General features: G+C 44.5%; 1 protein-coding gene across 1 annotated transcript in view; it reads left to right on the top strand.

Annotated features, from left to right (window-relative positions):
• The window catches only part of LOC125357771 (collagen alpha-1(XIX) chain-like), a 132338-nt gene extending 109531 nt beyond the window's left edge, over window positions 1–22807 (top strand). The window contains exon 15 of the mRNA XM_048354691.1: window positions 22526–22807. Within this exon, the coding sequence (XP_048210648.1) occupies window positions 22526–22807 (282 nt within the window). The remainder of the gene's footprint in view (window positions 1–22525) is intronic.
• The last annotated feature ends 983 nt before the right edge of the window (window positions 22808–23790 follow it).

The raw sequence follows: 23790 nt of genomic DNA, 5'->3' as shown, positions 1-23790 counted from the left end.
GAACCAGGGCCAGGACTTCTCATTGTGTGCAGAAGACCCGAATCTGCCACCTGGTGGCCCTGGCTCTGGGCTCAAAGGAATTGTACTATGCTTTGGTGGTTTGGAGGTGACAGTAAGGGTTTTTCTTTTTTCCAGTTTGTAAAGTTCCATATAAATAAATGTACTGTAACTGGTATCAAAGGGCATGCTAGGACAGTTTGAACCTTTTCTTCTTTTGACTTCAGATAAATGCCTGCAAAGTTTGTGATACCTTAGGACTAAGCTATTTATAACAGGATGACAGGATACTTCTGGAAATGTTAAATGATTTCCAAATGCTTCATGAGGAGACTTATTCTTCCTCCTTCCATTCCTTGATGTTCTGAAAAACATCAGGTCACCATATATCTAGGCTCTATTTTAAGCCTCAAGAAAGCGATCCTTTGAATCAGTAGACCCATATTTAATTTCAGCTCTCTTAGTTTGTATTTCCAATTCCCTTTAAAAGTATTTGCCCTTGTTGTGCTATTAGTAAGAAGTCTAATATAAGACAAGATTTTGTGTCTTAAAAATTCAGCCTGCAACTTGAAGTATTGGAAGTAAACAAGCTTTGCTCTTATAGTATTTACCACGTGTTAATTGAGTTGACATTTTTATCGAGTAAGATTTTCCTAACCAAGAAAAATAAGATGATGCTAAGATTTTTGATTCCTGAGTAGTTCTTGATTGGGTGAAAGACTTGAACAACACTAGAATTCACAATGGACCATCTCAAAAATAATTGGCAGTGTGTTCTCTAATATGATTTTTAAAAAAAACGTGCAATTTTCATATATCTGTGAATTTTGCCGGTTCTGGGGCTTGAACTCAGGGCCTGACCACTGTCTCTGGCTTCCTTTTGCTCAAGGCTAGCACTTACACCACAGTGTCACTTCTAGCTTTTTCTGTGTATGAGATGCTGAGGAATCGAACCCAGTGCTTCATGCATGCTAGGGAAGCATTCTACCACTAAACCACATTCCCAGCCCCTGTGATTTTCTTCTTGGAGGTATTACTCTTCTTCTTTTCAAGCTAGTTCTGATGCTTGAACTCAGGGTCTGAGTGCTGTTTCTCAGCTCTTTTACTGAAAGCTGGTGTTCTACGGTTTGAACCACAGCTCCACTTATAGCCTTTTGTTGGTTAATTGGAGAGTCTCAGGACTTTCCTCTCCTAGCTGGTTTCAAACCACAATCCTCAGATCTTAGCATCCTGGGTAGCTAGAATTACAGGTGTGGGCCACACTGGCACCAAGCTCAAAAGTGACCTTTGGGCAAAGGCGATGTAAGACCTCTGGGAACTTGGGAGAATTCTTTTTCAGAAAATGTTGCAGAAAGCTCATTGTTCTGTGCAGAGATTTCCAGGTACATCTGGAGAGGGAGGTGGCCGGAATGGATGGCGGAGGAGAATGGAGGAGAATGGGGGTGGGGGTGGCTGTCCCTCCCTTGTCCGTTGTGAAATTGGTTCAGTGAAACCATGGGGAGCAGTTCACAGTGTAAAACACCATTCGGGGGTGAACACATAAGCCCCCCCCCCCGCCCCGCCCCAGCCTCCTGCCAGCCTGCACCTTCCCCGAGGAGGACGGGCGCCTGCTCCTGGAAACCTGTATCTGTGACCCATTTGCCCCAGTGCCCATGTTGATCCTTGTGCTAAATTTCAAGCAGAGAACTTAGGGTTAGTTTTCCCGGAATATAATTGATCCAGGGGGCAATGCATGCAGACAGAATGACCCCCACATGCCTTCCGAAGCCTGGGCCCTGCCCTGGAAGAGCAGGTAGACTTTGGGGGGCTCACTCCATGCAGGGCCACCCTGCCTTTGAGGAAAGATTGTATATTTCTGTTTAGGGTTTTTTCTCTTTAGGTGAAGCCTCTCAGGTATCATCCTAGCTGAATGGCTTTAGGCAAGAGTGGTTTTTCCTTTTTGTTGGTGTCGTTGGTCATGGGACTTGAGTTCAAGCACAGTGTATGGTGTGTTCTTTGCTATCTTACTTTTTTTTATTGTTTTGCCAATGACAAATTATCTGTTTTCCTCAGTGTATTTCTTTCTAAAATATAAAATATAACCAAAAGCAATGGGAATACTATTTATTAAAGTATGCCCAAGTAGGAACATAGTGACTGTAAGCCTCTGTGTATGTCTTTAAAATGTAAGGCAACTTACAATTCCTGGAAATAACGATGAACCACTATTCTTATTTAGAGACATTTTAAATAGCCATTTTAAACACACACACACACACACACACGTTATTTGTGTGTGTGTGTGTGTGTGTGTGTGTGTGTGTGTGTGCCAGTCCTGAGGCTTGAACTCAGGGCACTATCTCCTAGCATTTTTACTCAAGACTGGTGCTCTATCACTTGGGCCACAGCTCTACTTATGGTTTTTTTGGTGGTTCATTGGAGATAAACGTCTCATAGACTTTCCTGATCACACTGGCTTTGAACCATGATCCTCAGAGCTCAATCTCCTGCATAGCTAGGATGACAGGCATTAGCCTGACCAGCCTTAACTTTTGTGTGAAACAGATATCCAAACACCTGACTGTAAGCCGCTGAAGGGCAAGGACTATGTGCATTGTCCCCTTACTCTCCAACAACCACACACAGTGCACATTTCACAAATGCACAGATGTTTGTCATTGACAGGAGAGTTTATATTGTCTATTTCCCCAGCTCTCTGTGGTCCTTGTTGGCATGTATTTTCGCACTAAAGCTTCAGTTGTGGTTGATTCCAATATCAGCCCTTGTATTTTCAGTTATTGGTGATTCTGAAAGATTCATCATTTGGAGCCTACACATTGTAATACAAATGTGAATATTGCCATGTGCAGTGTTTAAAATTTTATCACAAATGATTTGAGGTAGTTTTGTCCCCAGAAATTTTGACATCAAATAGAATTCATCTGCATATGTCCTGAAAGGATATGAATCAAGTTTCTTTAATATGAGCTTCTGGAATTTTGATCTAGTGAATCTTATTATATTGTAAGGGGAAGATGATGGTGTAAGTTTATTTACAGTCCTACTTATTTCCAATTACTTGTTTCTCAGCCATGATTTGAGCTTGGGGGGTTTCCCCCTTCTCCCATTATCCTCTTAGAGAATACATTTGATCATATATATGTGATATATATATATATATATATATAGTGTGTGTGTGTGTGTGTGTGTCTGTCTGTCTATGTGTCGGTGTGTCTGTGCATTTGTGTGTTGATATGTGGGCTTGGACTCAAGGCCATAAAAGTCTCATGGGTTTGTCTCCCTGGGCTGGCTCTGAACTTCAGTTCTCAGATTTAGCCTCCTGAGTAGCTATGATTACAGGCATGAGCCACCAGCACCTTGTTTGGACATATATATGTATGTATGGGGTGGGGTGGAGGGTCACCCATGGGGCTTGAACTCAAGTCCTCCTCAAGTTTGGTCTCACACACACACACACACACACACACACACACACACACACATTATGTATGTATATATGAGGTGGGGTGGGGGTCACTCATGGGGCTTAACCTCAAGTCCTGGGCACTGTCCCTAAGCTTTTTTTCCCCTCAAGACCAGTGCTCTTCCACTTTGAGCCATAATTCCACTTCCAGTTTGGGGGTAGTTGATTGGACATAAGAGTCTCACAAACTTTCCTGGCTCCTCTGGCTTCAAATCTCCATCTTCAGTCCCTGAGTAGCCAGGATTACAGGAATGAGCCACCAGTGCCTGACAGGTACCATATCAAGAAATGTTTAAACTGTGGACTCAGTGACTCTAAGTTATTGGCTGATCATAATACAAATGATACTATAATCTATGTTTGCATCTTTCCCTGAATGAGTTTAATCATCTGTTTTCCCCCTTGTAAGGTCTTTGACATGAGTTAGGCCAGCCAACCAACATATTTCTCATTAGTCACACATCTTACCTGGAGTGGCTAACATTTCAAATCCCGCTTACTGCTTGCTCTGTCCACAGGGAGCTGTTCCTGTATTCTCGGTGTGATGGCATGTGCCTCAGACAGTGCTAATTAGGTCTTTCCCTGGAAAATTCATCCTGACAGTTTCAAGAATGTTTTCCCTGTGGAGTACAAGTGTGCTGAATTATTAATATCCTGTACAGGTCTCCTAGGGCTACTTACACAATGCAGTTTTCTCTATTTTAAAAACCATAGTTCATGGTGAAAGATGAAATAGGTCTTACTTCTTTTTTCTCTCCTGGGAGATACAATCCATTTTTCTCCAAGAAAAACATATTATATTCAGTAACATTATATAAATGTAAAGTGAAAAATGTTTGCACATATATAAATAGACAGGTGCTGGTGGCTCTCCCCTGTAATCCTAGCTACTCAGGAGGCTGAGATCTGACGATCATGGTTGGAAGCCAGCCCCAATGGACAAACCTGTGAGACGTTCATCTCCAGTTAATCAGCAAAATCCAGAAGCAGAGGTGAGGATCACACGGTAGAGTGCTAGCCCTGACCAAAAAAGATGTCTTAAGACAGCACCCAGACCCTGAGTTCTGAGTTCAGGCCCAGGCCCAGCGCGTGTGCGCACACGTGCACACACACACACCCCAACCTGACTTTGAGAAGACCAGTATGTCATTTGTTTTTACTCATTGTGGACGCTAAACCCACAGGTTGCAAATGATTAGTGATTCCTGGAGGTGAGGACAGGAGAAGTAGCCAGGGAGGCTGAGTGCTTCAAGATGGCCGCAGATGGGAGGGTGCGCCTACAGCAATTCATTTCAGATTCCCAAACACCTGGAAGACAGGACTCCAGCTCATAGAAACAACAAAGGTTTGATAAATGAACATGCTATAACCCTACCCTGACTTGATCATTGCACATCGCACATATGGATCAAATTACCGTACTGTGCCCCATAAACATGTACAAATGTTATGTCAGTTACAAACAAATTATGGTGGTGGGAGGACAAATGAAGAGGAGAAGCGGGGAGAATGAGGACATAGCACTCAGTACACACACGTGAACACGGAGCCAGGGCACTGCGGGGAAGGGGTGGGGAGAACAAAGGAAGCGGTGGCGTGGATCAAGACCCATGGGACTCAGAAACTGACCAGTTGAACTGAAACCCCTTTGTACAACTACTTAAACATAATAAAAGAATCTTAAACTAAAAGCAAGCTGTAATAGAAAATAATGATTACGTTAATTGTGAATGATTAGAATAGCTACACCAACGCCTACAATTCCATATTAATGAAGTATCATCTTTCATTTAGAATACCATTTATTCAGTTGTAGTTGAATGGAAGGGAATTGGGCAGCAATGTCATAAAACTATATCTTCTTTGAAAAGCCATACTGGTGACTTTCAAGGTCCATGCAAAGAAAAGATGGGGGGAAAGAAAGGAAAGGAAAGAAAATGATTCCAAAGGAAGGGATAGGAAAAATCAGAATAAACAAGGAAAGGTAGAGAAAGATGGAGAAGTTCTGGAAGGATCTGGGAATGTGAAGGGCCTCCCCCGGATGCAGAGGGCAGGGTGTGGATTCCTGTTCCCCAGCTCTGCGCCTGTTTCGGACAGCTTGCCAGCTCGCGGGGAGCTGTGCCCACCCGTCCCCTCGCCGGACCTGGAGGCTGACCCTGTATGCCTGCTGGCATTGCTGTCACCAATGCACTTTTCAATATCCAAGATAGAGATATTCACTTAGGATACAGTGCCTTTCCTACATGTATCGCGGATTTCACACATCAGTCATTGAATTCAAAATGTGGTAAGCCTTTAACAGCATCAAAAATCTGATTTCTGTTTCGCGATGTAAGAAAAGAGCCCTCAGTTTCCCAGATCCTCTGTCCTGTAATTAACACGGGGGCTCAGCTGTGGGTGCCCATCTCCTTTCCTCCTCCCTGACGTCTCCTTGTGGCCTGGCCCCAGGGAGCTGGTGAGCATGTGGGAGTGGGGAAGCGACAGGAGGGAGTCAGCTGTGCCGCAGGCCTGGGCATTCAGAGACCGTGCTGAGGCTTGCTTCCTTCTGGGGGCTTGGGGGCCGCATTCCACCCATTCCTTGAGTCTCGTTACTGCCATCACCCCATCCACATCCTCATCACCCCTCTCAGCAGCCACCAAACCATCTGTCAGATAAGTACCGAGTGCCCTGCACTTGCGTTCTTCTCTACTTAATGCTCCTGGGGGCAGTGCCGTTTACGACTCCCATGTCTAATTTAGAAGGCACGTGCCCTATTGCTGCTTGTCATCCTGGAGGGATTGAGTTCTTTCTTACTGTGCAATTGTGTGGATGACATTTCCTGAAATGGGGGGCTGGGAATATGGCCTAGTGGTAAGGTGCTCGTATACATGAAGCCCTGGGTTCGATTCCTCAGCACCACATATATATAGAAAAAGCCAGAAGTGGCGCTGTGGCCTTGAGCAAAAAGAAGCCAGGGACAGTGCTCAAGCCCTGAGTTCTAGCCCCAGGACTGGCAACAAAAACAAAAACAAACATGACATTTCCTGAAATGGGCTTGCTCAGTCTCCTTCTCCTGATAAGAGTGACCTCTCTACGTCCTTGAACATGGTATATAGGCAGAAAAATTCATGTACCACAAGGTACTGAGGATACTTCAGATAAAACAAACACACTTGTAACTAAACACCCAGATCAACAAATGGCATCAACAACCCTCTCAGCAGGGAATTGTTAGTCATACCTGTAATCCTAGCTACTCAGGAGGCTGCAATCCGAGGCTCACAGTTCAAAGCCAGCCTGGGCAAGAAAGTCCATGAGACTCTTATCTCCAAATCACCAACACAAATCCAGAAGTAGACCTGTGTCTCAGCCGTAGAGTGCTAGCTTTGAGCAATAAAGCTCAGGGACAGCACCTAGGCCTCGAGTTCAAGCCCCAGGACTGGCACAAGTCACAGTGAATTAAGTGAACTCTTTCACAGGGTGCTCAGTATAAATTTTAGAAGGTTTTGTAGGACATTATCAAATATTTTTATACAAAACAAAAAGGAAACTCAGAAAGTGGGAGAAGGCAGGGAGGGAAGAGGAGGTATGGAGGGAAGGGGAGGTGGGAGGAGGTGGGGAGGGAAGGGGAGGTGAGGAGGTGGGGAGGGAAGGGGAGGTGGGAGGAGGCAAGGAGCAAGGGGAGGCAGGGAGGGAAGGGGAGGTGAGAGGAGGCGGGGAAGGAAGGAATTGACATTTGTTGCTGCCACCAAGTACCAGACATTGCGGTGGATGTTAATTCTGCACACATATGGTAAAAGCTGCCATGTTTCTTTTTAACTGTACAGTTGATCTGTGCACTCACATTATTATGACACAGACTCCAGGTGTCTCTATTCTCAGACATCTGGTACTGCCCACTGGTCAACTCCCTTCCATTCCTGCTCTCAGGTGCCTGACTCTGAATTCCAATACTTTAGATACCTCATATAAATGGAATAATAAATACACTGTTGTGTTCCTATACCTGGTGTATTTTATATAATTCCTCAGGTTTCCTCTAAACTATAGCATAAGACAGAATTTCAGTCCTTTTTTAAGACTGAATAATGTTCCGTGTGTGTGTGTGTGTGTGTGCACATTTTGTTTTTCAATTTTCTATTGATGCCTCTTTGGATTGGTTCCTTCTCTGGCTCTCTTGGGAGCAGCACTGCATGGATGTGGTTGTGACAATATCTCTTCTTGACTCTGCTTTAATTCACCAGAGACCTTATGGGGTGGGGGGTGTCTCAGCAGGCCCGGCTCAGCAGCCTCCACGGCCCCGTGGCCACAGGAAAGACAGCAGATCTGCTGTCTTCCTCACAACACTGAGGGGCAGACGGTGGCTCCAGGATCGGGCAGGAGAGGAGCTGAGCAGGGGCCCAGCACACAGCAGCCCATCGCCCTGGCCCTGCTGTGGGCCAGTTGCTCACCTCAAGGCCGGTTCTGAGAGGTCTGTCGGTACCAGGGCAAGGCTCACGGTGCCAGTAGGGAGACATTTGGGGATAATCTCCCTCGCACTACTAGTCGTTTAGACAAATATCTCTACACAGCAGACATAGCTGTGTGCAGGGTTGAACAAGAATATGAAGGACAGTTCAAGGTGGACAGACATGAGTAGGAGGTAGAGCTACCGCTTTATCTGCCTTTCGAAGCCTGCAGGCTCGAGATGGAGCAAAGCCCTGAAAGCAGCTTCTGCATCCTGCATACTTTGGGTTTCTAGCTGTTTCCAGATTGTATAGTATTCCATTTCTGATTCTCTGAGAAACTGTGATATTTGTTACATTTTCTGTATCATTTTAGAATCTGACCACAAGGTACAGTATTCCCATCCCCCATCCTGGTCAACATGTGTTATTTTCTGTTATTTTTCCAATTAGAGAATGTGTGGTAAGGCTTTCTTGGTTAACCATTCCTTCAACAAACCTGTGGCCCAGTATGAACAGGATTTTATAGCAGAGAAATCTTGTTATGATAAAAGCAGAGGTTCTGGTCCAGGCACTTCTGAACTTGACAATGAATATTTTCTCAAAGTTTCACATCATCGCAAACCAACTGAATTCTTTGGTTCCGAGGCACATTTGTGAGGCACTGGAGCTCTGTGGGATTTTCTGACTTGCTAGAAATGTCGATTCCTAGGTCCCACCACAGACCTTCTCTTCTGAAACACTAGAGGGATTCAGACGCAGGCCAGGCCTGAGACCCTGAGGGAGATCAGATCGCCGTTAACTATCTTTTCACTGTTGCCACACAGGAAACTGCTGTGGAGCGCTAAGGGCTTCTGAGGGAACTTTGCAGGGCCAATCTGCTCTGTGCTCTACGCCAGTTTTAGGAAAGTATTGGCTTCGCCAGTGCCTACATTTGGAGCTCTGTGCTGATGAATTCAACAGAGTTGCTTTAGAGCAAATGTCCTGGAGAACAGCCTGTCCCCGCTCAGCTGTTGTTCGGCTCTGTGCCCCCTCCCACCGGTCAGCCTGAGGGGACACACCACAGAGATCACAGATTTCTCCCAGGATGAGGCAACTTGATCTTGGTCACAGGACAAAGACCAAGAATAAGAGCCAGGACCTAGAATAAGTGTTCGCCTATGCCCTGGGTGTCACTGTTAAGAATAAAATACTCCTCACGTTTTTAAATGAAGAGATCTTTTTTTCATCATGTTTTAAATGCCAGTCCTGGGGCTTGCACCCAGGGCCTGGGCACTGTCCCTGCGCACTTTTGCTCATGGCTCATGCTATGCCCGGTGAGCAGCAGCTCCACGTCCAACTGAAATGATCTTTTGGAGGAATGGAAGGTTGCACAGATAAGACAGTTCACCCTGAGGCCTCCTAGAGGAAGACCACACTACTGGGGTGAGCCAGGACTATGAGGTTCACAGCCCTGGCCACCTTCACCTGCCCTGGGAATCTGGAATCTGCTCTCAGAGGTCTCTGTTCTGACTGGAGCAGCTCCAATTCCCACTTCCAGGACAGAGTTAAGAAAGAAGCCTCCACGTGCTCTGCGAAGCACATTGCAAAATGTGCTCAAGTCTGCTTCAGGGAAACCAAATTGGTGCTGGCTAGAGCTATCTAACACAAATAGATGGCGTTAAAGTAACAACCCCAGCATTTTACTTGCTTATATGCTCTTAGAAAGGGTTCATGAGCCTCACACTGGCGGTTCACACCTGCAATCCTCCCTATTCAAGTGAATGAGATTCGAGGATGGAGGTTCAAAGCCAGCGTGTGTGTGTTCGTCCTTTGAAGATTGGAAGAACATAAACCAGGTTTAACTCTGGTTCTACCTCAGCCTGACACACACTTAAAAGAAGAACAACTCCCTCCTTAGATACTTTGACTTTGTTTCTTTGTTCTCTTGTGAATTAACAAATCACAGTGCTTCTATCCTCTGAGTAAACACTGATTAGGCCTCCAAGGCTAATGGACTTTACACTTACTAAAAGACCCAATAGGCTGATTTTTCAGAAAATGTAGACTGCAAGACTTGAATGTGGTGAGCAGGTGTATAACTTCAGAAGTTGTATTATTATTATTTTTTATTTTAAGTAGTTGTACAAGGGAGTTTCGGTTCATCATGTCACTTTATGAGTACAATGTATCCTCATCAACATTGCCTAGTTGTATACTTTGTAACTTTGCCTGGCACTTTTAGAGCAAGGAAATCAGTGAGTAAAAGGAGTCTTTCTGTATCTATATTCGTACTTCTGAAAGTAAAAAAAAAAAAAAAAAAAACTATGGAAAAGACCAACCTGATGTTTTTCCTGTTTAAATATCACTGAGCCTTAATTATGTATAAATGTTCTATCAAAGTGGTAATCAAATATGATTATGAACCATGAAATATTTAGAAAACATGTGCTCAGAAATAAATGCTTCTCACTCAAAACATGCTTTTAAACCTAAGTTTACCTTCCAAGTTTGGAAAAGACTTTATAACAAATAACTAAATAAAATGCTCTTAAATAACACTAGACACACAATTACTTAAAGTGGTACCAAAGTCTATTTCCCTATCCTTGCATTTGGAATGTAGCTGGTTGTGAACTTGGAATAGTTAAGATAAAAAGGGTGAACCCTAGTGCATGAGAATTATGTATTCTGGGTTCACTTATCCAAAGGGAAGAAAAATGCTAGTTAATATGCCTTAGACATAATGTACAATGAAGTCCCTAGAACACTTTCCAAACTTCTTTGGGTATGAGATTTACTTGGAGTAATTCTAAAAGCTAGAGTCTTTGCCCCAACCCTGAAAGATTCTAAACCAGTAAGTTAAGACCCAGAATACTTGTCACACAATTACATGCTCAGGTAACTCCCAGAAAATAAAAGTGCACATCTCTCTTTGAAAAATTACTTTTTTTTTTTTTTTTGCCAGTACTGGGCCTTGAACTCGGGGCCTGAGCCCTGTCCCTGGCTTCTTTTTGCTCAAGGCTAGCACTCTGCCACTTGAGCCACAGTGCCACTTCTGGCCTTTTCTATATATGTAGTGCTGAGGAATCGAACCCAGGGCTTCATGTATAGGAGGCAAGCACTCTTGCCACTGGGCCATATTCCCAGCCCTGAAAAACTTGTTTTTTATCCATATTGTACGTGTTATTTCATCTGAAGCCACAGATTTCGCAGCTAAAATGCCAGCCTCAGGTTATCTTCCAGATGCTTTATAAGGGGCAGAACTTCTTAAGGAAGAGCAGATCTGTTTGTTCTTCATCGTGGAGATGAAGATCTGGTCCATAATGTGCATAGTTCATCCATGTTTCAGAGCCCTATGGCCTTTGCAATTGTTTTTAAATTTAACATGTGTGTTCGAGCATGCACATGTGTGTGCCTGTGTGTGTTTTACTATTTTCCATATTTCCACTAATACTGTTGTACATATTAAAATGAAATTAAAGCATTGGATTTATTATCTGTTTTCTTTCTTTTCAAGGGAAGACGGGGCAAAACAGGACCCCCAGGAAAGCCTGGCCCCCCAGGCCCCCCAGGTCCCCCGGTGAGTAAAGCATGGGGTGGCTGTTGTGCCTCTGTGTCTGTTCCCGAAGGGCTGCTCAGTCCGGAGGGTGTGCGTCGAATCGTCTATAGACACGGCTTTCAGCACTTGGTGAGGAGCCTGCATATTCCCACAGATAGGAATTGGATATTGTGTGCCTCCAACGAGGGAGCAGTTACCTAATTTTAACACTGTGTATGGAGTGGTTCACGTTCAGGAATGCTAAGAGAGAGAAAACTTAGAATAGCTGGAAGGAAGCAAGGAAAGCCATCTATCTAGAGGCTCGGAGGGTCTGCTCCCAAGGGGTCTTCTCCAGCGCCTTAGGAAAATGCTCTTCCCTGGGGGGGGGGGGGGGGAGGCGGGGCCGTTGTCTAAATCAAAGGCCTGCTGTCATTTAGGGGGGTGTGTGGATAAAGATGAAAAGAAATAGAACTGAACTGGAAAGTCTCTCAAGGCCTAAAGCAATTCAAAGTAATTAAAAGGCTTTAATCATCTTGTAATTCTTTGTTCTGAGGCCAAATTTATAGCTTCCTGCCTTCCCACTTTAAGCAGTTTCTTTGCCAAAAAGTCAAGTTGTTTGCAAAAAAAAATAATTCCTGCAATTCTTATTTAGCTAATAAGTTGTGTGTGTGTGTGTGTGTGTGTGTGTGTGTGTGTATGAGAGAGAGACAGACAGAGAGACAGAGAGAGACACATACAGATAGGACAATGGATAAAACATTAAATGTCCTATAGAGCAAAAATAAGAGAATATTTATCAGAAATAAAATAATTTTATTAAGTTGACTTTGAGTCAGAGTATCATGAAAGATTATATATGTAACTATATCTATAATTATACATACATAACTAGATAGATGATAGAAATATAGATACATTACTCAAAATTAGCTCTCCATTATTCAATAGAACTTTCATCTTTAGGGAAACTTTTTGGACTTGAGGAAGGCTTAGTTGGCTTTTACACACATGTAATCCTTATATATTAAAATTATTCTTAATCAGAATGCTTGGAATTAAGGAACAAATCAAGGGGCTACAGGGTGGGCTACAACCCCCACTGTTAAATGTACTTTCATGAAATATCAATCCACTTTTCTGTTAAACAGCAGAATTTGTCTGTACAGAAGAAAGCTTCCTCGATTCTCCCAAATATCTCCTACCATCTTGTTCTGCACATACACTTCATTGCAGAGTTCATTTCTGTGGATATGACTGATTGCCACAGAATGGGTCCCTTATTCACCTGGCAGATCAGGTAGTCCTGGAGGCCAGTGCCCATCTGTGAGCCCCCCAGGTGGGCTGCCATGAGGAGAGGTCCCTGGGCCAGCAGAGTAGGCTCAGGCCTTGGCCTGCACTTGGGAAAACAAGAATTGTACCATGGGACTTCACTCCCATGGAGTCCTCTAAGCCTAATCACTTCCCAAAGCCCCACCTCCAAGCACCTGTGTAACTTAAAAATAACAGCACAACCTTTCCCATGTCAAGTGTGTTTAGAAAGTTCCTTCCATGTGCAAAGCCTCCCCAAGTGGACCTGTTGCTGTTGTCTTAAACATTTGTTAACATTGTAACTAAACAAAATTGTCTGACATCTCCAATGGATATAACCGACACTTTTCCCCCTTTACAAATTCCTCAAAATCCAGTTCACAAAAATTTGAATGTCAAACAAAGAAATGAAAAAAAAAGAATAGATCGCAGACTATAGTGAAATTTAGATCTATATATAGTAAATAAAACATATCAAATAAAAATTCGAATGTTTATCCATAGATTCATTAAGTGATCCTTCTAAATATGAAATACTTCTTCTGTACCTGTAAATCCTACTTGAAGAGCTTTAAAATGTATCCCCAAATAGCCAGGGCACTGGGGGATGGCTTATGCCTGTAACCCTAGCTTCTCAGGATGCTGAGATCTGCGGATCATGGTTAGAAGCCAGCCCAGGCATGAGTCCATGAGACTCTTGTCTCCAGTTAACTACCAAAAAACCAGAATTGGAGCTGTAGCTCAAATCATAGAGCACTAGCTAGCCTTGAGCAATAAAGCTTAGGGTTACCATCTAGGCCCTGAGTTCTCTCCCCCAGACAGGAATGTGTGCATGTGTGCGTGCACACACACAATTATTCCCAAATAAATAATAACACTGAATTTGAATAATTCAGTGATAATTTTTTTCTCCTTTGGGTTTAGGGTCTCTTCCTTGCTTGTGGGGTGTGGCTATCTATCCCTGAACTGAGCTGTGGTATTTTACTAACTGAGATATTCTCTAAATCTCCAACTCCTATATTTGCACTCTAATAAAAAAAAGTCTTTTCTAAAAAGTCTTCCATTGATTTCCGAATTTGATGAGAGTTAGAAAGTCTCTCTCAGGGTTGGAATGCCTTAGTTCTTTGGAAAGGGGGAAGCAGCTGCAGGTAGGATAGGTTAACTGCATTACAGGTGTGCTGCCCTAGCATTCCTTCACTTCTCGACCATCATCTCTGAGAGGAGTGATTATTAAAACCACATTGATTGAAAGATGTACTATTGTTTCTTCCTGTTGCAGACGAGGATTTTGATTGCCTTTGGTTAGTATTGTTTTTGTGCATTATCTCCTGGCTGTGGTTTAAGTGACTCAAATTGGGTTGAAAAAGATTCTGAGTGGGTGCAGCGCAAGGCGGCAGCGCCCCCTGGTGTCGTCCTGGGGAACTGCAAGAAAGAGAAAGTCCTGCAGGACTATTGCAGATGGGGCCATTGTTCAGTGTTGGAAGCTTAATTACAAGTCTACACCATTTTCAAATTTTATTTTTCAGGGTGGTGATATTTTCTGTTTGTCTTGCGGTCTAAATTCGCATAGCATCTCATCAAGTTCTTTTTACCATCAGCTGGGGAGATGGTTGAGGAGAAAACCCTTCCTAGCTTCTGGGCCTCGGAAGGCCCAGGAACCACAAGTTCCGGCATGAGTCTCCAGCATGAATGCACAGTGCCATGTGCAAGAACTATTGTGGAAAACACGTTCTGTTCTTCCAATTCTCCCTCTTTTCCCTTTTTGTGCTGGTACTGGGCTGGAACTCAAGGTCTGGGCACTGTCGAGTTTTTCTGCTCAAGGCTGGTGCTCTGCAATTTGAGCCACAGCTCCACTTCTGGCTTTATATGGTGGTTTGCTAGAGATAAGAGTCTTAAATCCTCCTCTGGATGGATTTGGACCTCAATCCTCAAATCTCAGCCTCCTGAGAGGGTAGTATTACAAGAATGAGCCATCACTGCCCAGCACAAGTCAGTATTTGAAAATACATTTTGGACTCAAGAATAAGGCAGATAACTATTAAAATACTCTGTGTTACTATGTGCATGCTTGAGGCTAATCGCATCTTGATGGGGATCTGACACGTATTCCTGACCTTTTGTGATGTGATTGGAGCTTTTGTTTCTAGTTTTCCTTTAAGCAAGACCCTAAGTTTATTAAATGACTAAAGGCCATGCACTTTAAAGATAATATCCTCAGAAAAAAATGACCCTGCCATTGACTTTAGTCAATGGGAGTAGTAATTTCATTTCTTATTAAAAACAAGGTGACATCCTCAGATTTTAAATTATAAACACTGAAGACCTAAGAATTGGAGACATGACCAGCTAATTATTTTTATTGCCACTTGTCCCCTCTGGGGGTTACAGCCCCAGACAAAGCAGCTGTTGTCAACATAGCTGAGATTCCAGCTCCCCTGTGACTATCGAGCAAACACCCAGACATGTGTAGGAGGAGAAGGCTGAGGTTTCAAAAGTGACATTGGACTCCATTTCCTAATGGCACCTCATGATCTCTATGAACAGAGGCAATAGGCAGTTATGGGCATTGCCTGACTTCCTGAGATCTTTGTCCATTCTGGCTCCACAATGGGACTTTTACCTTCACTCAGCCACTGACAATGTTTGCATCTAGGGTAATGTTCTTACAAGCAGTGATGGAAGCCAGGCACCAGTGGCTCATGCCTGTCAACCCAGCAACTCAGGAAGCAGAGATCCAAGGGCTTTGGTTCTAAGCCAGCCTGGACCAAAAGAAAAGCCTGTGGGACTCTTATCGCCAATTAACCAGGAAAAAAAAAAAGCTGGAAGAGGAGCTGTAGGTGAAGTGGTAGAACACCAGCTGTCCACGCCCTGAATTCAAGTCCCAGCATGTGGGGTTGGGGGAGAGTGAAACAGCCTGTAGGATCCCATTACAGTGAACAGGAAGTGTGTGTGGCCAGGCGAGGTGGGCCTGTGTAAGTTGGCTTCCTCCTGTTACCGGAGGCCTGCTGAGCGAGGTCTCAGGGTGGACAAGAGGCAGGACTCAGCCCTTCTTCAGGCAAGGCTTGGACACTCCTGGGTGCACATCACTTATTTCTCCTAACCTCTGGCTGGCCAGCCGGCCAGGATGGACTTGGAGAGAGATGAAAAGGAAAAGGTGTAGGGCTGGATAAGCACAATGGTGGTATTGGGGGGAGAAACCAGCATGCCATGAAAAAGATCGGTGAAAAAGTCTTGTTCTCTTACAAGAACAGTGAGGTAGATAGCTGGGAAAAAGAAGTAGCTTCAGAATGTTCTTTTTGTACATTGGCATGCAAAGGGTTAAATACTTATAAACATAATTTAGCAAATCTGCTTTCATGAAGTGGTTCATTATACCCACTGAATGCCTTAACTGCTGCAGGCTCATTCTACTCTCTGTGCAATTTTGGGGAGCGATCAGGCCACATATTGAGGATTTGCTTATTTGTACAACCATAAACTCTGTGCTCGAGGTCACTGAGTTACACAGCTCCGTGCAGGCCCCCGCAGATAGGCCCAGTGTTGGTGACAATGCTTTCCCCAATGCACAGAGTCTGAGAGATACCCAAGGCATCAGGCCATTTGCCACGATGTTTTGCCAGGTCACCACACAGCTTCTGCACCTTCAAGCCAGGGACACTTCTGATAGCTTAGACCAAACAGCCTGGAGCCAGAAATCTCCCAGCGCAAGAGGCAGGGGCCAGGCTGTGGGAGGAATCGTCTGGCTGCTCCGTCCGGTGTCCCCCAGGAGCCAGTGGCTGCCACATGATGTTCACCCAAATGACCACTTGAGCTGTAGGAAAAGTTCCTGAGAGGTGACTATGGAGACCAGAAAGCACAGTGGGCCACCACCTAGAACCTTCAGTCCCACCATGCTGATAGCATTTTTCTCCACAAGAGAAGGCGGTGCTCCGCCTGGGTGCAGTATTTCACACCTGTGGTCCTGAGGGGGCGGATTTCACACCCACAGACCTCCTGGGGACATTTTATACCTGTCATCCTCCTGGGGGGACACTTCCCATACAAGGACATTTCACACCTGCAGCCCTGGGTGGGGGGCATTTCACACCTGTGGTCCTCCTGGAAGGATAGTTCATTATCTCTCTGGTGACAGCTTTCCCACAACCATTTACTGTAATTTTATACAAGAGTCTAAACTCACTAAAATTATTCCTAAGTACTATTACTCCTCTGTTTACCTAGTCTATCTTAATCTCCTTTGCCTATTTTTATTTTGCCTTTTTTCTCACACTCTCATAAATCCTAACATTCTTTGTCCATATTTGGTATTGTGAGACCATCACAGGTTAAGTTATTGATTCAGATTTGACATTGAGGCTAACTTTACTCCTCTCTTTCTCCTTATGCGTCCTTAATGTAAGTCCTAAAACGGGCACCGGGGGCTCACACCTGTAATCCCAGCTATTTAGAAAGCTGATATCTGTTCCATGTGCATGTTCCTCAGACCACATCCCCAGAGAGGCCTGCTGTAATCCCCAATATGAAATCTCGAGTTCTCTGCGTTGGAATTCGAGTATAATGCAGACACTCAGTGAATTTTTCTCCTCTGGCCTCGGACATCATAGTTTGAAGTTTAACAGCTTCTAGCAACAATGTTTTAGAGACAGAGTAGTATAGATGTGGCCATCTTCTTCCTAAAAGTAGGTGTGGCCATCTTCTCCCTAAAACCTGTGAGAGAATAATTCTCAGAAAAACAACCTGTCATGGAGTTACAGCCACTTTACGTATCTAAACCCCAAGAAACTCTGAAAACATTTTTATTTAAAGAAAATCTCAGGATAAAATTAAGGATTTCTTTAAACAAACAAAAAAACTGGTTGCACAAATGCTTTCTGTGTAGAGAAGATTATGATTTTTTTTCTCATTACAATACAACTCCATACTTTGGGGCTCCAGTCCAAACCCCATCACTTGTTCTTTGGCTGGAACTCACTGGAGCTTTGCTGTCCATTAGCCAGCAGTTCTTCAGTCATCCGTGTATGTAGACGCTGTTTTCTCTAAGTCTGGAAGCAGCCCCTCTACGCTGTGTGCATCTGTTGGTAACTAAAACCAGCAAGCAGAAACCTAGCTTTTCCCACAGGTTTCTCAATGGCTCATTGAATCCAGTCACCATTTGGTATTCAGAGTGTGGGCAGACTGTGGGGAGGCTCTGGCCTTCGTGGGGACGGGAGCAGAGCACTGGGACACTCTGGGACGCTCTGCCTCTAGGGAGTTTACACGCCACGTGACAGGAGACAGCAGTGTAAGCTTGTTATCCATGTAAAAGTGTGCCAGAGAGGAGGATACATGACAGAAAACCCCTCTGCTTCACCTTTGCCATCAGTACCTCTGAGTTTAGGCTTCCTAATTAATTTTTTAGTACCAAAGAAAAAAATTATTGACCTCAGCCTTTTCTACTAGCCCATTAGGACATTAGAAATATTTCTTTAAAATGAACTCCAATGCCTTTTCAATAACCAACTTTCTATCTGTTCTTAAAGCAAAGCTATTTTAGCATGTTTTAGAAAGTTTATTATTACAATTTTCCATATATATGTATATATATGTATATAGTCATTGTTGAAGCTAATTGGAAACCTATAGAGCTGGAAGCAATTATGTGTAACTCAAAAATAAGTGTTTGTGTAGCCACAGAGGAGTTCCTAATAGAAGAGATGGTGTCATGCTTTGCTCAAGAAGCCATCAGAAAAGTTAGCAGCTACTCACCCATGATACACACCGTAATCACAGCTACTCAGGAGGCCAAGATCTGAGGATCAAGGTTTGAAGCCAGATCAGGCAAAAAAAAAAAAAATCTGTGAGACTCTTGCCTCCAACTAGCCAGCAAAAAGCTGGAAGTAGAGCTGTAGCTCAAGTGTTAGAAGGCTAACCTTGAGCAAAAGAGCTCAAGTATAATACCCAGGCTCTGACCTCAAGCCCTGGTATCAGCACACACACAAAAAAGGAAGGAAGGGAGGAAGGGAGGGAGGGGAGGGGAGGGGAGGGGAGGGGAGGGGAGGGAAGAAAGGAAAGGAAAGGAAAGGAAAGGAAAGGAAAGGAAAGGAAAGGAAAGGAAAGGAAAGGAAAGGAAAGGAAAGGAAAGGAAAGGAAAGGAAAGGAAAGGAAAGGAAAGGAAAGGAAAGGAAAGGAAAGGAAAGGAATTAAAAATGCTTTTAGAGTAAAGATCTGGGGAAGAGAGTTGTGGAGCAAAGGTGAGTGAGGGAACAGAGAGACAGAGGGCAAGGAGACCTGATGCACCCATGCCCTGGTACAGTTCATGACCAAGAACAGTCTGGTGAAAAGGCAAATCTATGGTCCTTGGAGCTCAATCCAAACAGTGAATGGGCTGAAAATTGTAGTGCAAGCTAAGCCAGGACTAAGAAAGTGTAGAGAAACTTTGAAAATATGCAGCCAAAGTAAAAACTTAGCAAGGACCCATCTTTTTATAATCTGCCTCTGAGCCATGACCTTTGTCCTTTGTGTGTTGGCTAGTTTTGAGATGGGGCCTCACTTCTGTCTGGGCCCTCCTGGCTCTCAGTCCTCCTCTTTATATTCCCACCGTAAGTGGGGTGGCAAATGCCCACCACCATTATACCCAGACTCCTCTGTTCAAGTGGCATCTCCTAAGCTTTATTTTGTCCAGGTTGACCTCAAACTGAGATCTTCCTAATCTCCATCTCTTGAGTCACTGAGACTACAAGCATAAACCATATCTCCAGCCAAACACGTCTTAAATCCTATTCACATTGCTGCAGAGGGATGGATTCCCAAGCTCATGTTCACTGCAGCACACCAGCCTCTCTGTGCAGCGGAGACCCGAGGACCCCCCACAGGTGACAGTCACACCAATCCAAACAAGAGAAAACACAGCCCTGTCACCGACGGACTTGTACAGCATGATTTCTGTGCAGTGAGGTGGGCCATGTTAAGAGGGAGGCACTGCGGTATTTTCCCTTTCAAATGGGTCCTTTCAGCACACACCTCAGAGAATGTGGTAGCTTGTGTCTGGAACGCCTCTCATGCCTTGTCGCCGAGGGACCCATCACTCACCCCCCTTTTTTAGCTTCTTCTTTCTCAGTGTTGATTCATGGACTATGAGACGAACAGTTCTTGCTAAACCTGGAAAGAAATGGCCCCCTGAATCTTATCCATCCATGTTGCAGATCAGAACAGAAAACAGAAATGGAGCGGATATCTATAAATGTATACATGTGTGTAAATACCACAACAAAATCCTTTTTTTCATTTAATTTATGTTAATAGAAATGTAAAATGGAAATGATGAAAAGGAAAATTTAACGTAAAAGGAAATAGAAAAAAGTAGACTGGGAATGTGGCCTAGTGGTAGAATGCTTACCTAGCATGCATGAAGCCCAGGTTCAATTCCTCAGCACCACATGAACAGAAAAAAACTGGAAGTGGTGCTTTGGTGCAAGTGGTAGAGTGGTAGCCTTGAGCGAAAGAAGCTCATAACAGTGCCCAGACCCCTAGACTCACGAGTGACCAACTCGTGCATTGAGATGACCCCATACCCTGATGTGGGCATCTCAGAGGAACCAAGATTGGTTACTCAGTCTCCTATGAGAAGGGGAGAATGAAAGACCAAAGTGATTTCATTTTGAAAAAGAGGCAGCCATGTTAGAGTTAGAGCTGATTCTGAGAAGATGAGAGTGCAGTCACTGGGAAAAACCACAACTATGTGTCCATCCAGTAGCCGACCAAACAACAGATAGGGGGCAAGCTGACCTAGCCAAGAATAAAGCAGTGCTGTTTTGAAACGTGCAGATGGCCCCTAATCAACATATCAGGCATTGCTGAAGGTCCACCAATAGGATAGCTGCCAACATGAGAAGCCCCTAAAGTTGTTTGTTCACCTGTATAAAAAGTGTACAATCCCCTTTCTCAAGGCCCTCGTCTCTCAGCTGTGTGTGGTGAGCACGTTGGCCCGAATGTGCATTTGCTAATAAATGGCACCTTTGCTTTTGCATCGATCTCGATCTTGGTGGTCTCTGGGGTCTCAGAATTTGGGCATAATAGCCACTAGCAATTGCTCCTTCCATTTTCTTCAAACCTTTCTTTTGAACCTTTACTAATATTATTAATCTTTGCATAATGGTGCTATTTGATTTACTCTTATCTTCCAAGATAAAATGTGAGGGACTTGGCCTCTGTGCCATATTCCTTCCTCCCCGAGGCCTGCATGAAGTTTTGTCTTTCTTAGACACCTGACTGGATCTTGATGCAATCTACTTGATCTAAAATAATGCTGAGCTCTCTGTTTTCTTGTGGCCCTCTTCCCAACACGTCATCCAGGGGTTGAAAGCTCTCCTCTGCCTCCCTTCCTGGAGGTCTCAGAGCCAGATGAGAGGTTTCGCATTGCTTCTTCTGGCAGCTCAGAGCTGTGCTGTGGAGTTCCCAGGGCAGTGAAAAACAGCCATTACTGAAATGTTAAAGTCTGCAGTTTCCTAGCAGACTTCATTCTCCCTCCCCAGAGTCCACAGGCAAATCATGTTCATGTCAGTAATTCAAGGGTAAAGTCATAGAAAAATTTCCCTGTATTTTCTAAACTCCACTTTTCTATAATGTGTTCATCAGAGTCCTGAGAGATTGACCCAAAACAAACCAGAGCTAATCCTTTTCCCTTCTAGTCTCCTGGGTGCAGTCTTCCAATAAAGACTTGCCAAAGATCAACCTCCTCATAGAATGTTCTGGGTTCCCACTTAAGGTCTCTCTTTGGGTTCCTGTAAGATTTCTAGAAAAGCCTGTATGACCTGATTATATGTGTATTCCATTAATTAGAGTGTTTTACTAAATAGACTCTTCTGCTTTATCTGGGTTTTCTTTTTGTCTCTTTGACTTGGACACATTATTTAAATAGATGTTTGTTTGACATATTCTTATATATTTATCTTTGCTTTGTCTCTGGCACAGGGACCTCCTGGTTTACAAGGAGTACAGCAGACCTTTGGCAGCTATTTTAACAAGGTTTGACTTCTCTGTTTCTTACTTCTTGTATACAGAGAGATTGTATATGATCCTGCTTTGAGGGGGAGCAAAAAGCCTTATGAATGCCTAATTTCTCAGACCTTGAGACATAATCCTATATACTCAGGTATCGTTCTATATTAAAAGCTGTTTCTACTTTAAAATATTTTATTCAACTTGTTATTATAAACCTGGAGTTTTATTTCTATTTTTATTTTTATATTATTCATTTATTTATTTAGTGCTGGTACTAAGGCTTGAATTCAGGGACTTGTGCACTAGCTTAGCTTTTTTTGCATAAAGCTGGTGCTCTACCACCTGAGCCACATCTCCAATTCTGGTTTTTACTGGTTGATTGTAGATAAGAGTCTCATAGCCTTTTCTGCCCCAGTTGGCTCAAAACCATGATCCTCAGATCTCAGCATCCTGAGTAGCTAGGATTACGGGTATGAGACACCAGTGGCCAAAGTCAAAATTTACCTGTATGTTTGCTAATGCAAATAAGATTGCTTCCATCCCTAAAATGGCTTTATGTAGGGCAGAAAAAAGTTGCAGGCTACCCTCAAGCTCTGAGAGTCAGGAGGTAGATTTCTTATCAATGTTACTAGGATCAGGCAAAGGCTCCCATGGCCAGCTGCTCTGCGGCCTTCATCACCACGGGAGCAGTGGATTGCTGACATGAACAGCGCCCTGATGCAAGGGTGGACGCCCCATCCGAGTCAAGGACTTCAGTGTGTCCTTGAGAGGCCCATCATCCAGTACCCAGGGCATGGGAGCTGACCCAAGGGGACCTGGGGCTGACCTGACAGACACTGGGGGCTGACCTGACACTGGGGGCTGACCTGACACTGGGGGATGACCTGACACTGGGGGCTGACCTGACACTTGGGGATGACCTGACACTGGGGGCTGACCTGACACTGGGGGCTGACCTGACACTGGGGGATGACCTGACACTGGGGGATGACCTGACACTGGGGGCTGACCTGACACTGGGGGATGACCTGACACTGGGGGATGACCTGACACTGGGGGCTGACCTGACACTGGGGGATGACCTGACACTGGGGGCTGACCTGAGAGGACACTGATCAGTGGAAAGACACACAACAGGGTCATCACCAATGCCCCATGCCACAAGGAAAGCCAGAGACAGTGCCTTCCCCTCATCTCCTCCCCCAATCTCCTCAGCAGTCCCCCCTCTGTCTCCTCAGCAGTTCCCCCTCTTTTTCCTCAGCAGTCCCCACCCTCTGTCTCCTCAGCAGGCCCCCCTCTGCCCCTCTCTGTCTCCTCAGCAGTTCTCCCCCCCAGTCCCCCCCCTTTCTCCTCAGCAGTTCCCCCCTCCTCTCTGTTTTGCTTCATGTCACTATTGCCGCATATCTCTTTACAAATCTCAGAGGAAAGATATTCCAGGCCAGGCCTCAGGGAAGCTGGAGACCCCAAAAATATTCAATGGCAAGATAATTAACACAAAAAAATCCCAATTCTTTGTTCAGAAAATTAAAGCCAACACAACAATGTAGGTAATTAGAGATGCATGAAATTAAAATCAGCCAGAAGCTCTTGGCTCACACCTGCAATCCTAGCTACTCAGGAGGCTGGGATTTGAGGATCCCAGGTTAAAGCCAGCCCAGGAAGGAAAGTCCATGAAAGTCCAGAGGAGTGGACATGGAGCTGTCACTCAGGTGGTAGAGAACGCTAAAGTTCAGCACCCAGGCCCTGAGTTCAAGCCCCAGTACTGCACGTGCATGTGCATGTGTGTGTGCGTGTGTGTGCGCATGTGTGCACAGGCACGTGCGCGTGCACACACGCACACACACGATCTTACAGAACCAAATCAGGTGGACAGAGCTGCGGTATTGCAGAGGTGTGGCTGGACCCCTGCTGCAGCGTCTCTGGCTGTAGCCTCTGGTTGTTGGGCTACCCTACTAGACTGCGCTGTTGTTCTGGCTCTGTAATCTAAGAGCCTGGGCCCCAATCCAGAGATCATCTCCGTCATGCCTGGTCCCTGTCCCCACTTCCCTACGAATATCAGAGCAAATTCAATGCTGATGACTTCTTCATGGTGATGGAC

The sequence above is a fragment of the Perognathus longimembris genome, chromosome 9 (genome assembly GCF_023159225.1).
Source record: "Perognathus longimembris pacificus isolate PPM17 chromosome 9, ASM2315922v1, whole genome shotgun sequence".
NCBI lineage: Eukaryota > Metazoa > Chordata > Mammalia > Rodentia > Heteromyidae > Perognathus > Perognathus longimembris.
Note: the sequence above shows the minus strand (reverse complement) of the source record. Positions and strands in the feature narration are given on the sequence as shown.